Raw genomic sequence first — 21425 nt, 5'->3', positions numbered from 1 at the left:
TTAATCCTGGCTCTTTTTCCATTCCATAAATACTTTAATATCATTTTGTCAAGGTCTTTGAAGTATGATTTTCCTGGGTTTATCGGTATTGTTCTAAATAGATATAGTATTTTTGGTAAAATTGTCATTTTAATTGAAGCAATTTTGCCTAGTAGTGATAATTTCAACTTACTCCATACCTCTAAGTCCTTCTGGATTTGTTTGGCCAATTTGATGTAATTGTCTTCTTTGAGGGATGATATCTTATTGGTGAGCCAGATTCCTAGATATTTTATTTTGGTTGTTGTTTGTATTCCTAATGTCTCTTCCAATTCTTTCTCCTGGGTTTTTGTCAAATTTTTGGTTAGTAGTTTTGTTTTTTGCCTATTAATTCTCAATCCTGCCACTTCGCCATATTGATCTATCTTCCTTAGTAAATTCAGTCCTGATTGTTTTGGTCGTTCTAAAATGAATACTACATCGTCTGCGAATGCTTGTAATTTATACTCCTGGTTTTTTGTTCTTAATCCTTTTATTTCATTGTCGTTCCTGATTTCATTCAACAGTGGTTCCAATGCTAATATATATAATATAGGAGAGAGGGGACATCCTTGTCTCACTCCCTTAGATATTTTAAATTGGTCTGTTGTCTCTCCGTTTATCCATATTTTTGCAATTTGGTCTGAGTATATTGTTTTAATCATATTTAAAAATTTGTCGCCGGTTCCCATTTTTTCTAATTGTAGTATTAAGAATCCCCAGTTAAGATTGTCGAACGCCTTTTGTGCATCAAGGAAGAGTAGAGCCATCTTTTCATTCGATTTTTGCTCATAATATTCCAGTATATTTATTATTGTTCTTGTGTTCTTGTTAATTTGCCTGTTTGGAATGAATCCATTTTGATCAGGATGGATGTAATTCACGATAATTTTCTTCATTCTCTGGGCCATGATTGATGTAAATAGTTTATAGTCTACGTTTAGAAGTGATATAGGTCTGTAGTTTTTGGTTTGGGTGAGATCTGCGTCTTCTTTGGGTATCAGAGTGATGATTGTTTCAATCCATGATTTGGGAATTTTGGCTTCTAAGATTGCTTCATTTAGGACTTGTAATAAAATATCATCTATTGGCTGGTATTCAATTTTGTAAAATTCCGTTGGGATGCCGTCTGGACCTGGTGTTTTATTGTTGTTCAGCTTCTTCTTTGCTTCCATTAATTCTGACATCGATATTGGTTTGTTCAAGAGTTCTCTTTGAGTTTCCTTTATTTCTTGAATGTTGGATTTATTTATATATTCTTTCACTTTTTCCAATTGAATTTCTTCCTGTGCATATAGTTCCTGATAAAAATTTCTTACGATTCGCTTTTTTTCTTCGTCCATGTGCTGTAATTGCCCTTGTTCGTCTTGTAGTTGGTGTATTATTTTTTTTTCCTTTTCTTTCTTTAGTTTATAAGCCAACCAACGTCCTGTTTTATTTGCGAATTCAAATTGGTTTTGTTTTGCCATTTTGATTTTCCTAGCTATTTCTGTTGTTGTTATTAAATTTATTTCATGTTTGATGAGATTTATTTTCCCCTTGATCTCTTTCTTGTCAGGTCTGTTCTGTAATTCTGCTTCCTGTTTTCTGAGCTCCGTCAATAAATCGTTTCTTCTTTGCTGTTTCTCTCTGTTTTTCTTCGCCTTAAATGAGATTGTTAATCCTCTTATATATGCCTTTGTAGTGTCCCATAGGACTTGCAATGATGTTTGTTCCCTGTTATTTATTTGGAAAAATATCTCCATCTCTTTCTTTATCATCTCTATGTATTCTTTATCTTTAATGATCTCTCTATCCATCATCCATCGTCCCCTTTTTGGTTGGCCTTTCCAGACTATTGTTATAGGACTATGGTCCGCCCATATATTCGGTGTGATTTCAATTTCTTTTATATTTTCTCTTAATTCTGCGGTCATCCAGGCCATGTCTAGTCTGGACCAGGACTGATGGGGATTTGAATAATAAGTATACTGTTTTTTAGTTTTATTCAGTTCTCTCCAGGCATCTTTCAATTGTAACTCTTGAGTCATGTCCTTAAAAGAATCAGGTAGTGTCTTTTTCCTAGAGTTATTTTTTTTATTACTTTGGTAGTCATATTCCATATCAACGATTGCATTATAGTCCCCTATTATACATAGATGTTCGTAGTCTAATTCTTTAATTTTATCGTGTATCTTTTTAAAGTATTCTTTTTGGCTCCCATTCGGGGCATATATTGATATCAATAACATATTTCGGGTCTCCATCTTAATATCTATCATTAGTATCCTGCCATCTTCATCTGTGTAGATTTGTTTTGCCTGGATGTGGCTTTTAATGTATACTGCGATACCTCTTTTTTTTTTATCTGATAGTGAGGTGAATAGTGTTCCAAGTTTTCTGTTTTCTAGTAACTGTTGATGTTGTTTTTTGATATGTACTTCTTGTAGGTTGATAATATCTATGTCTAATTTTTGAAGTTTTCTGAAAGTGTGTGTTCTTTTGGTTGGTAGATTAAGGCCGTTTATATTAATTGAGATTAATTTCAACTCTCGTCCCATTTCCTTTAGTTTTTCTTTATTAGTTTAAGTTTACTTGTGTTTCTTGTTACCATATGCGTTTTCTCCCTAGCCCCTTCTCTCTCCATCTTCTCCCTTTCCCTAGGCTCCTTCTCTTCCTTCCCTTTTTTTGTTTCCCCCGTGGGGTATTCCTGGTTTACATTATCTGAATCACGTCTAGTTTCCTGTTCCTCTTCTATTATAAAGTGAGTATCAAAGAATTCTTGTGCCTTCTCTATCGTATCGATTTTATATTTTTTGTCGTCCCAGGATATTAAGATTCCCTCTGGCACCAGCCAGCGGAACATTATTTTGTGTTGAATCAGTAGGGTTGTCAAAAAGTTGTAGTTTTTTCTGTATTCTCTTATTCTTCTTGGAACTTGTTTTAAGGTTATTATTTCTTTCCCTTGGTAGCAGGGTTTTCCCTCTCTCATGGACGTGTAGATCTCTTCTTTTACAGTTTTACGTGCGAATCTAACATGTATTTCTTTAGGTAGTTTGTTCCTACGAGCATAGTTCGTATGGACTCTATATATTTCGTCAATTTCCCTACTAATTTCGGTTTTTTCCTTTTGGGTAGCCTCTACTAATATATCTGTCATCAGGTCTCTTAGATCTTCTCCTTTTGTTTCTGCAATATTTTGAAATCGTAAGAAGAATGATGCTTTTTCTAATTCTAAATGGGTAATTGACTCTTCGAGTTCTCTAGTTGACTCCATTTGATTTTGTTCGATATTTTCCATCTTTTTCTCCGTTAGAATCATTTTGGCTTCCATGTTTTGGATTCGTTCTTCGTTTTTAACTATGTTTTGTTGTATTCTCTCAATCTTATCGTCCATTTTTTTAATATTATCATTTATTTGTCCTACTTCTGATTTTAATTCCTCATGGTTCTTTTTTGTTTCTTCGTGGTTATTTGCAATTGTTTCTTGGGTTTTGTTCATCCCCTCCTGAATCATAGCTAGTATAGACTGTATATTCTGTATGCTGTGTGCACTAGCAGCTTTTTCTTTGTCTGTCGTTAACATCGTGTCTATAGTTTTTTGTTGTGCGGGTGAAGATTGTGTAGGTATTGGGTTTGTTGTTAATTTTTTCCCTGATTTAGTTATTGTTAGTGAAGATGTTGCCATCGTTGTCTTTTGTATTAATTTTCCCCAAATTTTCATATACTAATTGGTTGGGGGTGGGTGAAATATCGTTATATAAGGATCAGGATAATTAATTCGAAGGGGTTAGGGAGAAAAAACAATATTTTAACAATTCATTCTTCTATTCTTATCCCTAAACAGTATAATGCAATTAATACTTAAATACTAAATAATCACAATACTTAAATTCACTTTAAAATTAAACAATCTCTATGTAACCTTTCTATAATAGATCAATGGGATTAAAGTTCTCTATAAATCATCTAAAGTATTCTATTGAGTTGTATCACCGTTACCAATATATGCTACCTATATTAATTATTACAATTATTATTCCTTAATGATATCTATAACAATCTCTATGCAATGTCTATATTAATATCTAGCTTTCTAGTCAATATGCAATATAATTCCACTTAATCAATATATTATTTTGCAATCTATATAGTTGTTTCAATAGGGTAGGAAATAGTAAGACAATAAGAGAAAATAATAATAATAATAATAATAATAATAATAATAATAATAATAGTAATGTTAAATCAATTCCTTATTATGTATTATAATAATTTCAAATTGGATATTAATATTCTTTAAGCAAAGTTAAGTAAGTTTTAAAATAGATGAAATTTAGTAGTTTAATATTTAAAGTTCTCAAGTATATCACTCTCAAACCAATTGGGGTTGCTTCCTTCTCCTTTCCTTCTTCCTTCGTTCTTCAGTTCGCCCTCTTTTCACTCAGCTGTCCCAATTCTGTTTCAATATCCTCTATTAAATCCATAAGTAAATCAAGTAAATCAATTGTTCCAATATTCCTGTGTAGCAGGTTGTATCTCCTTTGGCAACAGCGTCAATGTATCTAATGTCTCACTACACGTCTCGTGTCTGTAGTTGAATTTACTATTGTCGCTGGATACAAAGTGAAAGTTTCCTTCTCCAAATCCTCAGTCCGCCATTCGCTACTATTCAGTTGGTTTCCTTCCGCTCACAACGATCTTAAAAAAGTCTCAGTTCTTTAGGTTTACTTTCTACAATCTTTCTCTTAAATAATCCTTTTTTCCTCTGTTAAGTCAAATTGTGTTATTTTAAGGTTATAATCCACCGCTTACTTATAATCCTCTTTGTCTGTCACTCGTTCCTTTCGCCTGTCAGATCTGCGTTGTCATTGTGTGTATTGAGCTTCGCTCCGATCACTGTCTCTCGCCGCTTGCTTGACGATCTTGCCGCCGCTTTTTGGAGTCCTATTCTCGCCAATGTATTTAGGTCCTTATGATTATACCTTTATATCTCAATCTACTTAGTCTTTACCGATGTTTCTCTTGAATCTTCGCTTCCACACTTATCGGTTGACAGCGCTCCGGCCAGCCAGAATGGCTGGTTTTTTTCCTGGCTGGAATTAGGAGGGTTTCCTCTGAACCTTCAGGGTGATTGCTGTCGCCCCCGAGGTCCTAGAGAGTCCTCCTTTTTCTGTCGACCTCTCCGTGGTCGATAGTGCCAAAAACGGCTTCCAATCAAGAAAATTGAAGCTTCGGGGACGGAGCCTCGTTCCCCTCGCTCCTTACACGCTGACGTCACGGCAGGAAGTCCGGATGGGTTTATATTCTTTGCAGACAGCTGGTCATTTGGATTCTTTTAGAGAGTCGTTGAGGCCACTTGGAGATTTGCCTCAGGGTCACCGAGTAGTGCAAATGTGGTGGAGCCTTCATGGAACTGCTGAAAAGACTGTGTTGTGGAGCTGTGCTTTCTGCAGGATGCTTTCTGCCCTGTGTCCCTTCACTGTTGAACACAGGCACAGAGTGTTGGGGATAAGTCTTGTGTTCCATCTCATCAACTACAGGGCTTTAGGCTGCCGAATACAATTGGAATACTAAAGCAAATATATTTGAGAATAGTGCAAATTTTCCCATAAAATGGCTGCTGTGTGTGAATGAGCAAGAGAGTTACCTGTTCATAAAATGACTGCAAGACTTATCCATTTCCCCAAAGGCCAACTGCTCCACATTCCCTCTAATCTTTGGGTCTTTTCAATCATCCAACATTGCATTTCTTTTTCTTTTTGCTTTTTCTGAACAGACAATTACACTTCTTGATTAAGCACTTTCTTTGGGTGTTTTTCTTCTGGTTTTAATTTTCTAAGTATGTTTATAAGGCTTATTGGGGTCCAGAAAACTCTTGTAATTCTTGTGCATGAACAGTCGTATTCAATCTGTGGTCTGCAGACCACAGATTGTCCACAGGTTTTCTGCATTTATTCCCAGTTAGCTGGGCAGAGATAGCTCATCTTCACAACACCTGCCAAGCCCTAAGGGGTTGAAGGCTAAAATATCTGATGAATGGTTGCAGGAACTCAGTATGTCTAGTCTAACAATGAGAAGTCCTGATAGCAGTCTTTCAATATTTGAGGGACTGTCACAGAGAAGGAGGTTTCTCAAAAGCATAAACCTAAATCTAACCCAAGGACAAGAAGTGATTTATGGAAATTTACCAAGGAGAGATCCAACCTAGAACTAAGGAGAAATTTCCTGACAATGAGAATAATTAATCAGCGGAATGGCTTGCCTCCAAAAGTTATGACTGCTCCATCACGGGAGCTTTTTAAAGAAGAGTTTGGACAGTCATTTGTCCAGAATGGTATAGGGCAGTGATGACTAATCTTTTCTGGACCGAGTGCCCAAAGCGCACTCGCATGTGTGTGAATGTGCACACATGCACCAGAACCCCCAAAATGCAATGTGTGTGCTGCCCCACGCATGCGTTCCATCTTCCACGCATGCACCCCATCCTCCATGCATGCGTGCATGGCCCCACACGTGCCCTGCCCCATTGCACATGCGCAGACGGACCCCACACACACACACCATGCATGCATGGCAGAGACCCAAAGACCAGCTGGCCAGTGGGAGGCACATGCACATGCACAACAGACCTGAACCGGGATGACAGCTTGCATGCCATTAGAGAGGGTACTGCGTGCCATCTCTGGCACGCATGCGATAGGTTCGCCATCACGGGTATATACTGTCTGAGCAGGAGGTTGGATTAGAAGACTTCCAAGATCCCTTCCAATTCTGGTATTCTGTTTTCTGGGAGATAGTGATAACTTTCAGGAATAACCAGTAGGGTTTCTATCATGCCCATGTATTAGCTTCAAGAAAGAGATTTTCATCAGTATGAACAGAAAAAATTAAATGTACTCTCTGCATCTCTTCTGAATCTCTAATTATCAGTTCACACATGCAGAAACACTTTACAAAACTGAAAATTAAATGCAAATATGCATTAATGTTTGCCCCTTAAAATGAAACTGCTGATCCCAAAGATACCAAATAGTTTCTTTTTTCTCAACTATATTTCAAGCTCTTTATTTGAAATAACCGAGTATAGTACTGTTAAAAGGGAAGGACGTTACAAAAAAGGGGAACCCATTTTTTTCTTCCTGCTGAACTGATTTTGGCTAGGAAAATGGAAACTGGGAACATGTTGGCTGTTTTAAAAAGTATCACGTTGTAGGCAAAAAAAGCTAAATCATTTCATTTTTTTAAAATGGGTTATTGGAATTCCACTCTGTGCGCACGTCTTTTAAGTGTGCTGGAGAAAGAGTTTCATGAACAGGTTTCTTACATTAAGATAGAATAAACATGCTTAATTCTCAACTGCTATTTCAAAGGCTTTGGGAACTGCCAGAAAGTATTTTTGCTCAATGTAGTCTTGATGGTGGTATTACAGAGATGTACAATATGCTGTATACAGATGTTGCTTTGTTAATTGTCAATTTAAATGATGCATTTATAGCCAGAATCGGTGGACCTTAGAGGAGATGTGAGAGATAACAGAGCACTGCTGGCATTAGTCTGGATATGAAATGTGTAGTAAAAATAACCACAATCTAACACAATTTACAGCCCTCGGGAACATTTCATTCTGTGCTGTCTTTTAGCCAACAAATTCCTTTAGAGCACAATTTAGCGTAATTTATGAATCCACTTCTGGTTGGCACTAGTACTTTTTTTTTAATTTGATAATGCTGTTAAGGATAGAATTTTCAATGGCTTTCTCTTGAAAAAGAACAAACTCCAGATATCCAAACAAATCGGGTGGTGAAAAAAACTGACTTAAGAGATCCACTAACTGGTGTTAATATAATTTCTATTACTTGGGGCAACAACACACACTTGTAGCCACAATCTAGACTTTTTTTTTTTTTGCCCCTATTTGGTGTTATGAACTTCAGTTTTAATCAATAAATAAATCAGCACATTTTTTATTTACCTGGTCTCAATTGAATCTTCTCCATTTTGGCAACTAGCAGTAGAGCAGCAGTGCTCTTATCCGATTGCAGACAATAGCCAGAAATGTGAATTGTTATCCCTGTAACTTTGTACAGTTGTAATTTTGATCTTTGGGATATTTTTGCAGGATGTGATTTGATAATCCGATAGGGAGCCATTGCAACTCTTCTGCATATTGACAGAGTGAAAAAGAAGCAGGCCTCTTACAGATTATCTGCAAAATCTATGTTCCACCTAATACTTCTAACTTTCTGTGTGAGGGGTAAATGGTCCAGTTAGAAGCTGTGTCATCTAAACTTAGGGCTAATTATGAAGAACAGATATTATGAAGAGCACATATAAGTACCTAGGAATGATAACTCAATTAGATGTTCAGGGTTCATTTCTCACTTCTGTCTTATCTTCAGTGTGCTCTGAAGCTCTACTACATCAATTGTAAAGCATACTTTACAATTTCTATTGAATTCAGCTGAGCCTGCAATAAGTTCAACAATCTGACAAAGATGGTACTGTTAGACAAATTAGGTTAACACCCCTTGTGTAAATCTGACATTTTCATGACTTTAACTCTGACATATTTTTAACAAGTTCTGAAGACCTGGCTTTTTTTCCCACCAGGTTCTGGGCTACGGTGGTATTTGGGCTCCCTTTGTGAGGGTTTTAAGGGCTTTTAATGGATGTTTTAACATCCATTAAATAGTGGCTCAGTGGCTAAGATGCTGAGCTTGTCGATCAAAAGGTCGGCAGTTCGGCGGTTCGAATCCCTAGTGCCACGTAACGGGGTGAGCTCCCATTACTTGTCCCAGCTTCTGCCAACCTAGCAGTTCAAAAGCATGTAAAAAATGCAGGCAGAAAAATAGGGACCACCATTGATGGGAAGGTAACAGTGTTCTGTGTGCCTTTGACATTTAGTCATGCCGGCCACATGACCACAGAGACGTCTTTGGACAGCGCTGGCTCCTCGGCTTTGAAATGGAGATGAGCACCACCCCCTAGAGTCAGGACATATGTGCGTATATGTGCACACATATAGCACATATGTGCGAGGGGAATGTTTGCTCTGCCTGAATGACTTTTTTTTTCTCTAATGTTTGATACCCTTGTTTTTAATTATGTATAGCACCCAGAGTTGTTGATGAATTGGGCAGCCTTTTAAATGTATAATAATTACATATAGAGTTATGCATATTGGGTTATAATACATATGTACTTATGGGATTCTGTCCCCTGTCCCCAATTGTTTCTACCCATTTTTTTTTAATAGACTTTATTGAGATTTTTTACAGAACAAAAAGGAAATAAATGAGAAAAACAAACAAACAAACAAACAAACAAACAAAACAATCATTCAAACAATAACATAGAACACATAAATATAATAAACATTTTCAATTTGTATCGGATATGCAGTGTTTTAACTATTTACATAAATAATACTTGTTGATATTTTGACTCACTTTTAACCAATATTTAATACACCTTTGATCTTTCTTCCATTTTGTCATGCAACCACTTGTACCACCTTTCCCACACCATATAGTATACTGACTTTTCATCATTTAATTCATAAGTTAATTTAGTCATCTCTGCGCACTCGAGTATTTTCTTAATTGTAAGCTCTTCTGGTGGTTGAATTTTCTCTTTCCAAAACTGTGCGTATGCCAATCTAGCGGCTGTGATTATGTGGATCATTAAATGTGTCATTTCCTTTCTATATGGCTTCTTTATTATTCCCAGGAGGAAAATCTCTGGTGTTAGTTCAATATCTTCCCCAATTATTTCGTGTAACCATCTCCTGATCTTACTCCAATATCCTTTCGCTTCCGGGCATGTCCACCACATGTGAAAGAAGGTGCCTTGGCCATGGCCGCATTTCCAACAATTGGGATGTATATTGGGATATATCTTCGCTAGTCTGGCCGGGGCTAGGTACCACCTATGAAGCATTTTGTAATGATTTTCCTTATATGCCACCGCTCTGGTCAATTTAAGATTTCTATTCCATGCCTCCTCCCATTCCCCGAAATTTATATTGCACCCTATATTTTTCTCCCATGCAATTATTTGATTCTTTGTAACATCTTCAAACTTCTCATCACTTAACAGATAATTGTATAATTTTGCCAGAATCTTTTTATTTGTTCCCATCAGAACTTTATCCAATCCATTTGGTCCCGGTTCTAGACCATATTGTTCTTTGTCCCTCTGATATCTGGATTTTACTTGTGAGTAGGTCCACCAATCTAAGGTTATTCCTTGCTCTCGTAAGGTATCATTTGGTTTAAGCCTCCCTCCTTCGTCTAGAATATCTTTATATCTGGCCATTTTCTCCCTCTCCCACCTATTTGGGTGAGTCAGGGCCTCCATCGTTGAGAGCCAATTTGGGATTTTCTTGTAGTGTTTTTGTCTGATCTGGGTCCATGTTTGTATCAAGGAATCTCTAATTTTATGTCTATGGAAATATGTCTTCTTTTTCCTCTCCATTTCCCAGATGTGGGCGTGCCAGCCTTTTTGCAAGTCATGGCCTTCTAGAGTAAGAATTCTCGCATTTTCCAGGGTGATCCAATCTCTTATCCAAACTAGCTTGGCTGACCTATAGTATGTTTCCCAATCCGGGAGTCCAAATCCACCTATATCTCTTTTGCCTCTTAAAATTTTAATGGAAAATCTCGTTTTTTTCCCCTCCCATATAAATTCTCTAATGATTTTATCTAATTCTAGAAAGAATTTTTTATCTAAATTTATTGGTATATTTTGGAATAGAAATAATATTCTGGGGAGGATGTTCATCTTAATTGTGGCTATCTTGCCCAAAAGTGATAATCTTATTTTTTTCCAGTTATCTAGGTCTTGTTTTATTTTTCTAATTAGGGGAATATAGTTATCGTCTTTCAGAGTCGAACATCTTGATGTAATCCAAATTCCTTTGGATTCTACCCATTTTATCCAATCTGATACCATCAAATAGGCGGTATTGTCTGATGGGAACCAGAATGAGAGCCTTTTCTCTTGTGGCACCCACTCTTTGGAACATCATCATTTCTCCTGAGATTAGATCGGCCCCCTCCCTGTTGGCCTTTGGTAAAGCCTGCAAAACCTGGTTTTGTGCTTGAATTTGGGGTTGTAGGTATGGATTAGAACAGGGATGGCTAACCTTTTTGCTATCGGGTGCCAAAAGCTGGGGGAGTGCGGGGTGGTCGTGCATGTGCCCGCCCACACCCATAATTCTATGTGCCCTGCCCCCCCACGCACGTGCACAACCCCCCATGCTCCCCCTGCTTTTGGCATGTGATGGCATGGTGGGCACGGTAGGCCCATTTTTTTGCCCTCCCCAGGCTCCAGAGGCTTTCTAGGAAGCTGGGGAGGGCAAAAACAGTCTTCCCCACCTCCCTGGAGGCCGTCCAGAGGCTGGAAACAGCTCGTTTGCCGACTTCTGTTGGGCCCAGAAGGCCCAAAAATCAACTAGCCAGCGCACACATCATGCTGGAGCTGAGCTAGGGCAATGCTTGCGTGCCCACCAATATGGCTATGTGTGCCACCTGTGGCACGCATGCATAGGTTCGCCATCACGGGATTAGAGCCTGCTCTTGGTTGTATGGATGTTAGGTTAGTTAGATCATGTCCAGTTGCTATGTATTTTTATTTTCGTTTTATATTATGTATTTTGTATGTTTATTTGCTTTATTCTAAGATATCTAGAGTCACATGAAAGTGAGATTAAATAAATATCACATAATGGCAGAAATCAAATGAAAGGTGCAAAGCGTATCCTAGTTCGATTAGTTGAAGAAACTCAGAAGCATGAAACAAAGCTAGTCCATTATGTCAACGTAAAGGAATTGTTTGGTGGTATAAGCCCTAGCAAACTCAGAATCCCCCTTTTTAATTGTAATAGAAGTACTGTAAAAGCTTAACCATTGCAATAACTGTGCAAAGCGCTGAAAGAAGAGCTTTGTGCAACGTGTTGGCGAAGCAAAGCACTCTTCACTGAATTATTGAAGCAGAATCCACTGGCAGTTGCAGAGGTCTTATGGGTACATGCACACAAATGCAAAGGTAATCCAGGAAAGCTCTTGCAGATGTCCCAGGCATCTCGATGAATACAACTGCCTCTCAGCTTAGAAAAGGGATGTTTCGCTTATGCTAATATGCTTCACAGCCCTAATAAACATAAACCCATGGTTTTATGGTTAACATGAGACACAGAGCTACAAACGTTAAGGTCTGGAAGCTCTCTAGTTATAAATTTCTTCTCCCCGTCATTCTTAAGTGATGGGGAATTGTAACAAGATAGAGGGGATCTGATCTACTTATTTGACTGTGTCATATTTGATTTCGATAATTATATATCACTTGGAAGCTAATTAGTTGGGCCATTGGATTTACTTCCCATTAACGAGCATTGTGGCTTGCTGCAGAGAGTGTGGTAGATGAGCATAGGTATTACATTGGCTAAGGGTTGCTAAACTTCGGAGACACTGCTCTGCATGTTGAGACTGATCATTGTCTGCATGTATTACGGAAGTCCTATACGACTGCGTTACATTTTCAATACAGATATATTTATTTTGTACTAGTGTTTCCTAATAGGCCCCTTTTCTCTGGCTTTTTAAGGTGTGCTTTCTCTGCCTGCCTACTTCAGTCCTTACAACGATGGATCGATATGCAGCAACGGAAGAGCTGATGCTTATGCCCAGCTAGAACTTCGGACTTTAGAACAATCTCTTCTGGCAACTTGCGTTGGAAGCATCTCTGAATTGAGTAAGCAACATAATACTGATATGTTATTAATTTACACAACATATGGGACCTTTTGCTAGAATAATTAGGGGAAAATATTTTGCATTTTACCTTTGTTTTGCATGTGCGACACTGGAAAATATGTTTCAGGATGTTTTTCAGGAAAATAAGATCCTCTCATTAGATATTTCAGTTTCATACAGTGTTACACAGAGATTAGCTTCTGTCCCCATCAGATTATTAAAACTGTTGTCATTTATTCAGGGTTATCAATAAATATAGTACTTTATACATGAAACATCTTCTTACTCTGAGAGATTTAGAATCTAGATTCTGTATGTGCAAAGCGACAGAAGGAAAGTAAAGGTAAGGATGCCTTCAAGTGAAGCTGATCTCCTAGAGTCTGCATCTATATGGGTTTTTTGACAGTTTTGCAGAGATTTACTATTCACTTCCTCTGTATGCTGTTTCAACATTACATGGTGGCTAACAGCCCTAAAATTCCAAGGTGCCCCCAAGTTCTAATCAGGGCCAACCCTGCCTAATTTCTGAAGTTCTGACCGGGTGCTGTCAACTGGTAAAGTACGCAATTCAGCAAGAAGAAGATGGGTGACAAGACAGATGAGGAGAAGTATGTCTTTCAATGTCATGTTTTTCAGTTTGGTTGTTGTAGGTAGTTTTGATCAGGAATGTTTCAGAGATTTAATGGGAAACACACGCTTTATGAGATGTAAGAAAGAATGGCCTTATCAAGATATTAGAGAGAACATGCCAAGCAGAGAGAAAGGATTAACCCAGGGGAAGAAGACATAAAAGAGTAAACGCTATCAAGGATTTTGAAGCCAAAGATAAAAGTCACAGCATATACGTAGTGTAGCAATGGATATGTTGCAATATTTTCAGGATCAGACTCAATAAAGATAATAGAAGTTAGAGATTTAAATATATTTCTCTTTAATCATAATAGGCATTCTATATTCGCTGAATATTCAAGATAGAAGCGATGAAAATGGGGAGGATGGCTCCTTATATATACAAGGGGTGGAGCCAGGAATGGGAGTGGTAAATTATGAATACATTAAAGTCCAAAGAATAAGTTAACCCCTGATGTTCCATATATACATTATTTACACATTAGAGAATAAGGCATTTATATCTGACAAATCCCCCTCTAAATGCCGGTTCGTTATACAACACCAGTTACATTCAGATTCAGGACAATATAATACATATAATTTAGAAGTTAAATATTTGTGTTGTTTAGAAGGTAAGGGTTTTGTTAATATGTCAGCTAATTGTTCAGAAGTATCACAATGTATTGCTTTGATGAATCCGTCTTGAGATAGTTGTCTCACGTGCTTAAATTTTATATCAATATGCCTGGACCTTTGTCCAATTGCATCGGATCTAGATATTTCAATGGCCGCTTTATTGTCTTCATGCATAATAAATGGTAAAGTAGGTTTCTTCCAAATATCTGTGATCAAATCATTGAACCATACAAGGTTATTTGCAGCTTTAGACAAGCAAACATATTCCGCTTCTGTGGTAGAAGTGGCTACCAGTTCTTGTTTACCAGTATACCAGTAAACTGGACAATCGTTCAATAGAAAAACATAACCAGAGGTACTCTTTCTGCATGATGTATCACCAGCCCAATCTGCATCAGCATAACAAGTAATTTTTGGTTCTTTGTCATTATTGGGTTCCAATATTAAACAAAAATCTAATGTACTTTTTAGATATCTTAAAATTCTTTTGACAGCTTCCCAATGATACAAGGTTGGTCTGCTAACATATCTTGACAATAAATTGAGAGGTAATGCAATATCTGGCCTAGTCCAATTGGATATATAAAGGAGTGAACCTATAACTGATCTGTAAAATGTGTTGTCTTTAAACTCAGGGGAAGATTCATCAATGTTTCTGAGAAAATCAGTTTGCATAGGTGTGTCACATGTCTTGGCATTATTTAAGTTACATTTGTTTAGGAGTTCAATGATTTTATCTTTCTGAGTAAGTTTGAATCCCCTTTTTGTTTTGTTAATTTGTACACCAAGGTATTTGTTCACTCTACCTAGTGATTTCAATGAGAAGTGTTCGTTTAACTTATTTACAAAGATTTCCCTGCTCTCTTTATGCTTTCCAATATATAAAATATCATCCACATAAATTAATACAAATTCAATATGATCATTACTTTTTTTTACAAAGAAACAGTTATCAGCAGTGGTGGCGTTGAAATCCATGGTTTTAAGTACTTTTACCAAACAATCGTACCATCTTTTTCCAGATTGCTTCAATCCATACAGACTCTTATTTAATAACCAAATTTCGTTCTTATTAGTGTATTGACTGTGTGGTGCTCTTACATATATTTCCTTATCTAATTTTGCATGTAAGTATGCAGTCTGTATGTCATATTGAAACACGTCCAGATTGAGTGCAGATGCTATTACAAGAGCTGTTTTGACACTCTCTGTTCTCACTGTTGGTGAATATGTGTCAGTATAGTCTTCTGGATATTTTTGTGCATAACCTTGTGCAACTAGTCTGGCCTTGTATAAGGTATTACCTCCTTCTAAATTCTTAATTTTATAAATCCACCTGGTACCTATAATTGTTTTATCCTTAGGTGCGATCGCAGGTGTGAATACATTTAATCCTTGTAAACTTTCCATCTCTTTTTCCATAGCTAGTTCCCATTTTTCTCTTTCTTCACGGGGAAGTTTCAATACTTCCTCATATGTATTAGGTGTTATTTGTTCTCTATCCATATGCATTATGTAATCTTTGTATTTATTTGGTATTTGGTTTCTATTGTTTCTAATATTTCTTTCAGGTTTGCTATGGTTGTCATGTAAAAATCTAGCTTCCTTTTTTGTTAATGTGTCTGTCTTTATTTTATGCTGACTGTTTGTCCAAGTTTTGGTTTTGTTCTTACTTTTGTTAATACTTTGAATTTCTGTTGTTCCTTCCTCGCAAGATATATTATCTTTGCTTTTATTAGGAAATATTTCATTAAGGTGCAATTTAGACCAATTGGCCTGCTCATGGAACACAGCTGTTCTGGATACTATAAATTTGTTATTATTATCAATGAATCTGTACCCTTTGGTTCCAGTTTCGTATCCCATGAATCTTAATCTCCTGGATACGTTTTCTCCCTTTCTCCTCAATTGTTTAGGTATGTGTACGTCTGCAGTAACTCCAAATATGTGCATGTGTGCTAATTTGGGTTTTCTATTGTACATCACCTCATATGGTGTCTTATTCACAATACTGGACCATGTCCTATTTTGAGTGTAATTTGAATAATGTAAGGCTTCTGACCAAAATTGTTTGCCTAAACCAGCATCCTCTAATGTGCATCTAATCATGGTTTGTAGTGTGGAATTCTTTCTCTCTGCAATCCCATTTTGAAATGCAGAAAATGGATTGGACGTGAAATGTAGCATCCCTCTATCCTTTAACCATTGGGAGAATTCTTTAGACATGAATTCACATCCCCTATCTGTCATAATTTGTTTTATTCTAATATTATGTTGTGTTTCTATGCGTTTGTAGAATTCCTTAAATTTCTGAAAGGTTTCATCCTTGTGCTTTAATGTGTAAACAAAACCATAGCGACTGTAATCATCCACTATTGTTAGGAAGTAACGTTTTCTATAGGTAATTGATGGAGTTAATGGACCAACTAAGTCCATATGTACCAAATCAAAAATATTGTTGGTTGATCTGTTAGATTTTTTTGGTCTGGGACTGGTTTTTAGTTTGGTGGATTTACATACTGAGCATTCCAAATAATTTTCACAATTTTTTATTTTGACACCTTCTGCGTGTTCAGTCATTTTTTGTACTACAGGAAAGCTTGCATGTCCTAACTTCCTATGTAAGATGTGAGCACACTCATCATGAATTGGTTTACCTATTTTTGGTTTCTTCTCATTGTGTGTATTTTTGTTATCATGAGTTATTTTACATTCATCATTGTCACTGTTACTGACATTTTCATCATCTGCTTCAATACAATCTTCCATATTTGAATCAATGTTATGTAACCATCTTTCTTTGGTTATCAGATAGGGTAGACCCCCTTTTATCATCACAGTGCCTACATTTGTTTTGTTCTTTTCTATAGTTGCTTTCCCCTTTGAGAAAACTATATTGATGTCAGATTCTCTGCTTAGTTTTATGGCACTCAGTATGTTGTGAGGTATTTCTGGGATTAATAATACCCCCTCTATTTTCCCTAAACCAGGCAAGGTCACATTTCCTCTGCCTAATACTTGAACCTTTTCTTGATTAGCTACCTTTATCACAAACTTATCTTCTGTAAATGAAGATAATATACTTTTGTTGTTAGTGGTGTGATTTGTTGCACCAGAATCAATAAGCCAATTATTGTTCTCATCTTGTTGTGTTCTGGTGCTGTCTTGTTTATTTAGCCCATTTAGTGACCCTGATTTTCTCTCTTTTGAATTTTCTCCACCCCCTCTACTTTCTCTGTAATTTGGTGGACTTCTATATTTGTGTCTATCTGTGGAAGATTGCCTGTAATTGTATTTGCTCCTGTATTCTGGCCTATGTCTTTCCCTTGGGACTTTGGGACAGTCTCTTCTACTGTGTTCCCTGGATCCACAATTGTGGCATCTAAAGGCCTCATTATATTTATCTTGAAAGACTACTTTCCTAAAAGATTTGTGTTCTGTTTGGTTACTGAAACGATTTTTTCTTGAATTGTCTTCTGCTATCAATTTGTTAGATAAACTTTCTATTGATAAATATCCCAAATTAATGGTATCTAAGTGTGACATAAAGCTATCCCATGATGGATCAAGTGAATTGATAATAACACTTTTCATTGTTTGATCTGAAATCACTTCCCCCCTCAATTGCAGCTCTGCTCTTATTTTGTTTAGATTTATCAAATGCTCACTTATAGAAACCCCTGGTTTCACTCTAGAAGAAAAGAAATCCTTAGACATTCTCGTGGTTGTGGCTACGCTATCGCTGTGAAATAGATTAAACATGCATTGAATTATTTCTGATACAGTTAGGTTTGGTTTGATGCTATGATACATTGCAGGAGACACGCTAGAAATTATTATGAAAAATGCTCTATGATGTAAACAATCTATTTTTAAAGTCCAAGGTCTTCTTGGAGGACTAGTTATAAAGAATAGTAAATTTTCTTTCATAAAAATAACCTGAAGCTGTTGGTACCACTCTTGTAAATTAATGCCATCAACTCTAAGTTTTGGGAAGTCACTGGGTAAATTCCCTACATTATTCTGTCCATTACTTACAACCTGAGGCAGTCCGTGGTCTCTCAAGTGCAGGAAATTACAGAACGGCATTGGGATGCTTGTAACGAGTCTGCGCGGTTCTCTGGCCAGTTCAAGTCTTTCGGGGCCGTCTACGTAGTTTTGCACATGCGCGTTGCTCATTTCTTCTTTGGCGCCGTTGTGGAAGGTTCTCTCCATTTCAGCTCTCTCGATCCGCTCCTCTTCAGATGAGTCGGTCTCTGGCTCGGTTTTTGGGGCTTTGGTGGTGGCGACGGTTCTTTTCTTTCTCTTGTGTGCGCTGGCACTCGATTCTGTCTGCGGTGTAGGACGGAATCGGCATGGCTCTCTGGGTTCGGGTGTCGTCGTTTTCGAAGTCAGGATGGGAGCGTGCAGGTCTTGAGTTGTCGGTTTGATTTCTTGCTTCTTTGTTGATGTCTTGGAAATTTTCAATCTTGGCCCAAAAGCAGCAAAAAGCGTTTTCATTGCTGACTTTACTTGAGACTTTGTTAAATCGTCTTCACTTTCTGATTTTGGTTCATCTGAAGAGTTTGAGACTTCTTTTTCACTTTCTTCGTCTGATAGCGTTTTTCGCGCCAGAAATTTTGAACTGAGCGTTTTGATTGGCTCCGCTTCACTCTCTTTTGAAGTTCGTTGAAAACAAGATGGCTGCCATTCAAAATTTCGCGCGATGTCACATCTTTTCTTTTTTACAACTATTTTCTCAGTAGTCATTTCACTCACAGTTTTTTGATCTTTGGGTTTTTCTTTAATGACGTTTTTCTCTCTCGCTGCTCCGCTGTTTCTCAGCATCTCCTGGAGGTCCGCGATGAGGCTTTCATCATTCTTTTGGCTTTTTAGTATCTTTAATATCTCTGACCTGAGTTCGTTATTTTCTATCTCGATTTCTTCCTGGTCGTTATTTTCACTCATCAGTTCTTCTTCTTCAGTGGTGTATTCTTCGGATTCTCTCGAAATCGCATTAGTGGATTCGTTGATTGTCTCTTGGTCAGTTTCTATTTCTTTGCTGTAGGCCCTGGTGTTGGGCCTGTCTTTCTTGGACATTTTTTATTACTTATTGAGTCAATTAACCATCCTCTGCTACCAGCTTGTTGCAATATTTTCAGGATCAGACTCAATAAAGATAATAGAAGTTAGAGATTTAAATATATTTCTCTTTAATCATAATAGGCATTCTATATTCGCTGAATATTCAAGATAGAAGCGATGAAAATGGGGAGGATGGCTCCTTATATATACAAGGGGTGGAGCCAGGAATGGGAGTGGTAAATTATGAATACATTAAAGTCCAAAGAATAAGTTAACCCCTGATGTTCCATATATACATTATTTACACATTAGAGAATAAGGCATTTATATCTGACAGGATAGGAATCTATTCATTTCACAGAATTGGAGATACTTAAACGTTTAATGATTCATATCAACTGTATGCTGCAATTGTATACATGTGTGAGTGCCTGCCACCTATTTTGGCACCAGTACAGTACTACAATTGTTTTGATAAGTAGCAAACTGGTTGAAATGGACATCTGAAAGTAGCAACTGTTTATGCTGCTTTTGCTTTGCCAGCCATAGATTACATCCCACTTAATGTTTGAAGGCCCAGCTTGTTTTCCACTCCTGCTGAAAATTCCAGAGAGGAACTTGTGGGCCCCAGTATTTGGCTAACATGCCACATCCATCCTAAAGCCCATGAATTTGGCAAATGGATGAATCATACTCAAATGCCAAAAGGGCAACTTTCCAACCTAAGAACCAGTTAGTATTAATGAAATAAATAAATAAAACTTCTAATATGTATTCTGTTTTTTTTTTCTAAAAAAAAAACCACAGACATAACAGAATTTTATATATAAAATAAGCTATGAAAGTCTGTTTATGTTTTGATTAATGTAAACAATGTTTTAGGGTGTACTTAAACTTTATTACTTAAAGGATGCTTTGTAGACTTATTTTTCCTCTGGAAAATGTTGGTCTTAGCATATCTCCTCTTGTTTATCATCATCATCTGAATGGAACTATCAGAAATCAATCCATGCCTTACGGGCCTCACGATTTATTTTATGGCCTGCATTAATTTGAGGTTTTATTTAAAAGAAAAAAGCTTAACACATATGTACAGTATATTCTGCAATGCAGGAATGTTCTTATGGCATCAATCCATGATTAGACACAGCTTCCTTTCCCCAATTTGTAATTTGGCAAGTCCACTGATTGCCTTTAATGAAATCCCATATAATCTCTTGCCTGAAAATTTGAATCCAAATGTACATCTTTTATAGACGATTTTACAAATTTACACAGAAAAAAAATCCATTTCTTTTTATACAGGATACACATCTTTTTGTACCTATAAATATATATTAACAGAAGACTCAGAAAATTGTAATTCACATTTTAAGATATAATACTTAGTCTAACAATTTTCTTTTTAAAAATCTATAAACTTTCCATATCCTAAACAGGTAAATTTGCAAGCTTAGGTAAGTATCAATGAGTTCAGTACATTTTACTCCCTAGTAAGGGGTATGTTTCAGTGAATACTAAACATCCTGCTATTTAGATGTAAGGCCCACATTTCCATTTTGCAATGGTAAGAAATAAACATTTACATTTATATGACTTTTTAGGAATCAGTCTTGAAGGTCCTTAAATTTAGCAATCCTCTCCTCTTTTAATTCTGAATGTAGAAGCTTGTTAACTTATCATACCTAGCTCTATAAACTACATTGGGCATACCAGTTATCAAAGAAATACAAATTGACAAATATCAACTATGGTACATTGAGCCAGGGTGAAATGCTACCGGTTTCCACCGGTTGGGGGGAACCGGTAAGCAGCGGCGGCGGGTAGTTCGGAGAACCGGTAGCGGCAGCAGTGTGAGGCTCCGCCCACCCACCCAGATTCCTTACTTCCTAGTTTTAACTAGGAAGTAACCTGTTTTTTACCCTCTGCGCTTCTGCAGAAGGCTTTAGGCATGCACAGAGGGTCCAAAATTGCACGCGGCATGCACACTTCCAAACCAGTAGGGAAGATAAGTAGCTTTCACCCCTGCATTGAGCATATTATATGTTCAGAGGATATAGTATATTTTCATTTGCTTTAATAAACTATGGACAGTGGTTCAAAGTCATATTTGAAAAAGAAAAAGTAAACACCATTTACTGCTGACTTCTCTTTCTAGTTTGTTCTAGAAAGAACTAACCAAATTGTCTGTTGAGACAATAGGGGGGGCGGACCCATTCACATAAACATAAGCATTTGCAGAAACCAGAATTCAAGAAAACATTGAATATGTATGTAATACAGTATGTATACTACAAAAAAAAAATCATTTTGTAAGTTGGGACACTGACCCAACTTATTGGCATTAAAAAGCAGGCT

At 37.0% G+C, this 21425-nt stretch overlaps 1 protein-coding gene across 1 annotated transcript in view; it reads left to right on the top strand.

Moving 5' to 3' along the window:
• The window catches only part of ABTB2 (ankyrin repeat and BTB domain containing 2), a 179852-nt gene that overhangs the window by 110108 nt on the left and 48319 nt on the right, over nucleotides 1-21425 (top strand). Inside the window, exon 2 of the mRNA XM_070935578.1 lies at nucleotides 12607-12753. Coding sequence (XP_070791679.1) covers nucleotides 12607-12753 — 147 coding nt within the window. The remainder of the gene's footprint in view (nucleotides 1-12606; nucleotides 12754-21425) is intronic.

Source organism: Pituophis catenifer, unplaced genomic scaffold (assembly GCF_029215685.1).
Source record: "Pituophis catenifer annectens isolate HBS135680 unplaced genomic scaffold, rPitCat1.0.hap2 SCAF_1, whole genome shotgun sequence".
Taxonomy (NCBI): domain Eukaryota; kingdom Metazoa; phylum Chordata; class Lepidosauria; order Squamata; family Colubridae; genus Pituophis; species Pituophis catenifer.
This window is presented reverse-complemented; position numbering and strand designations above follow the sequence as displayed.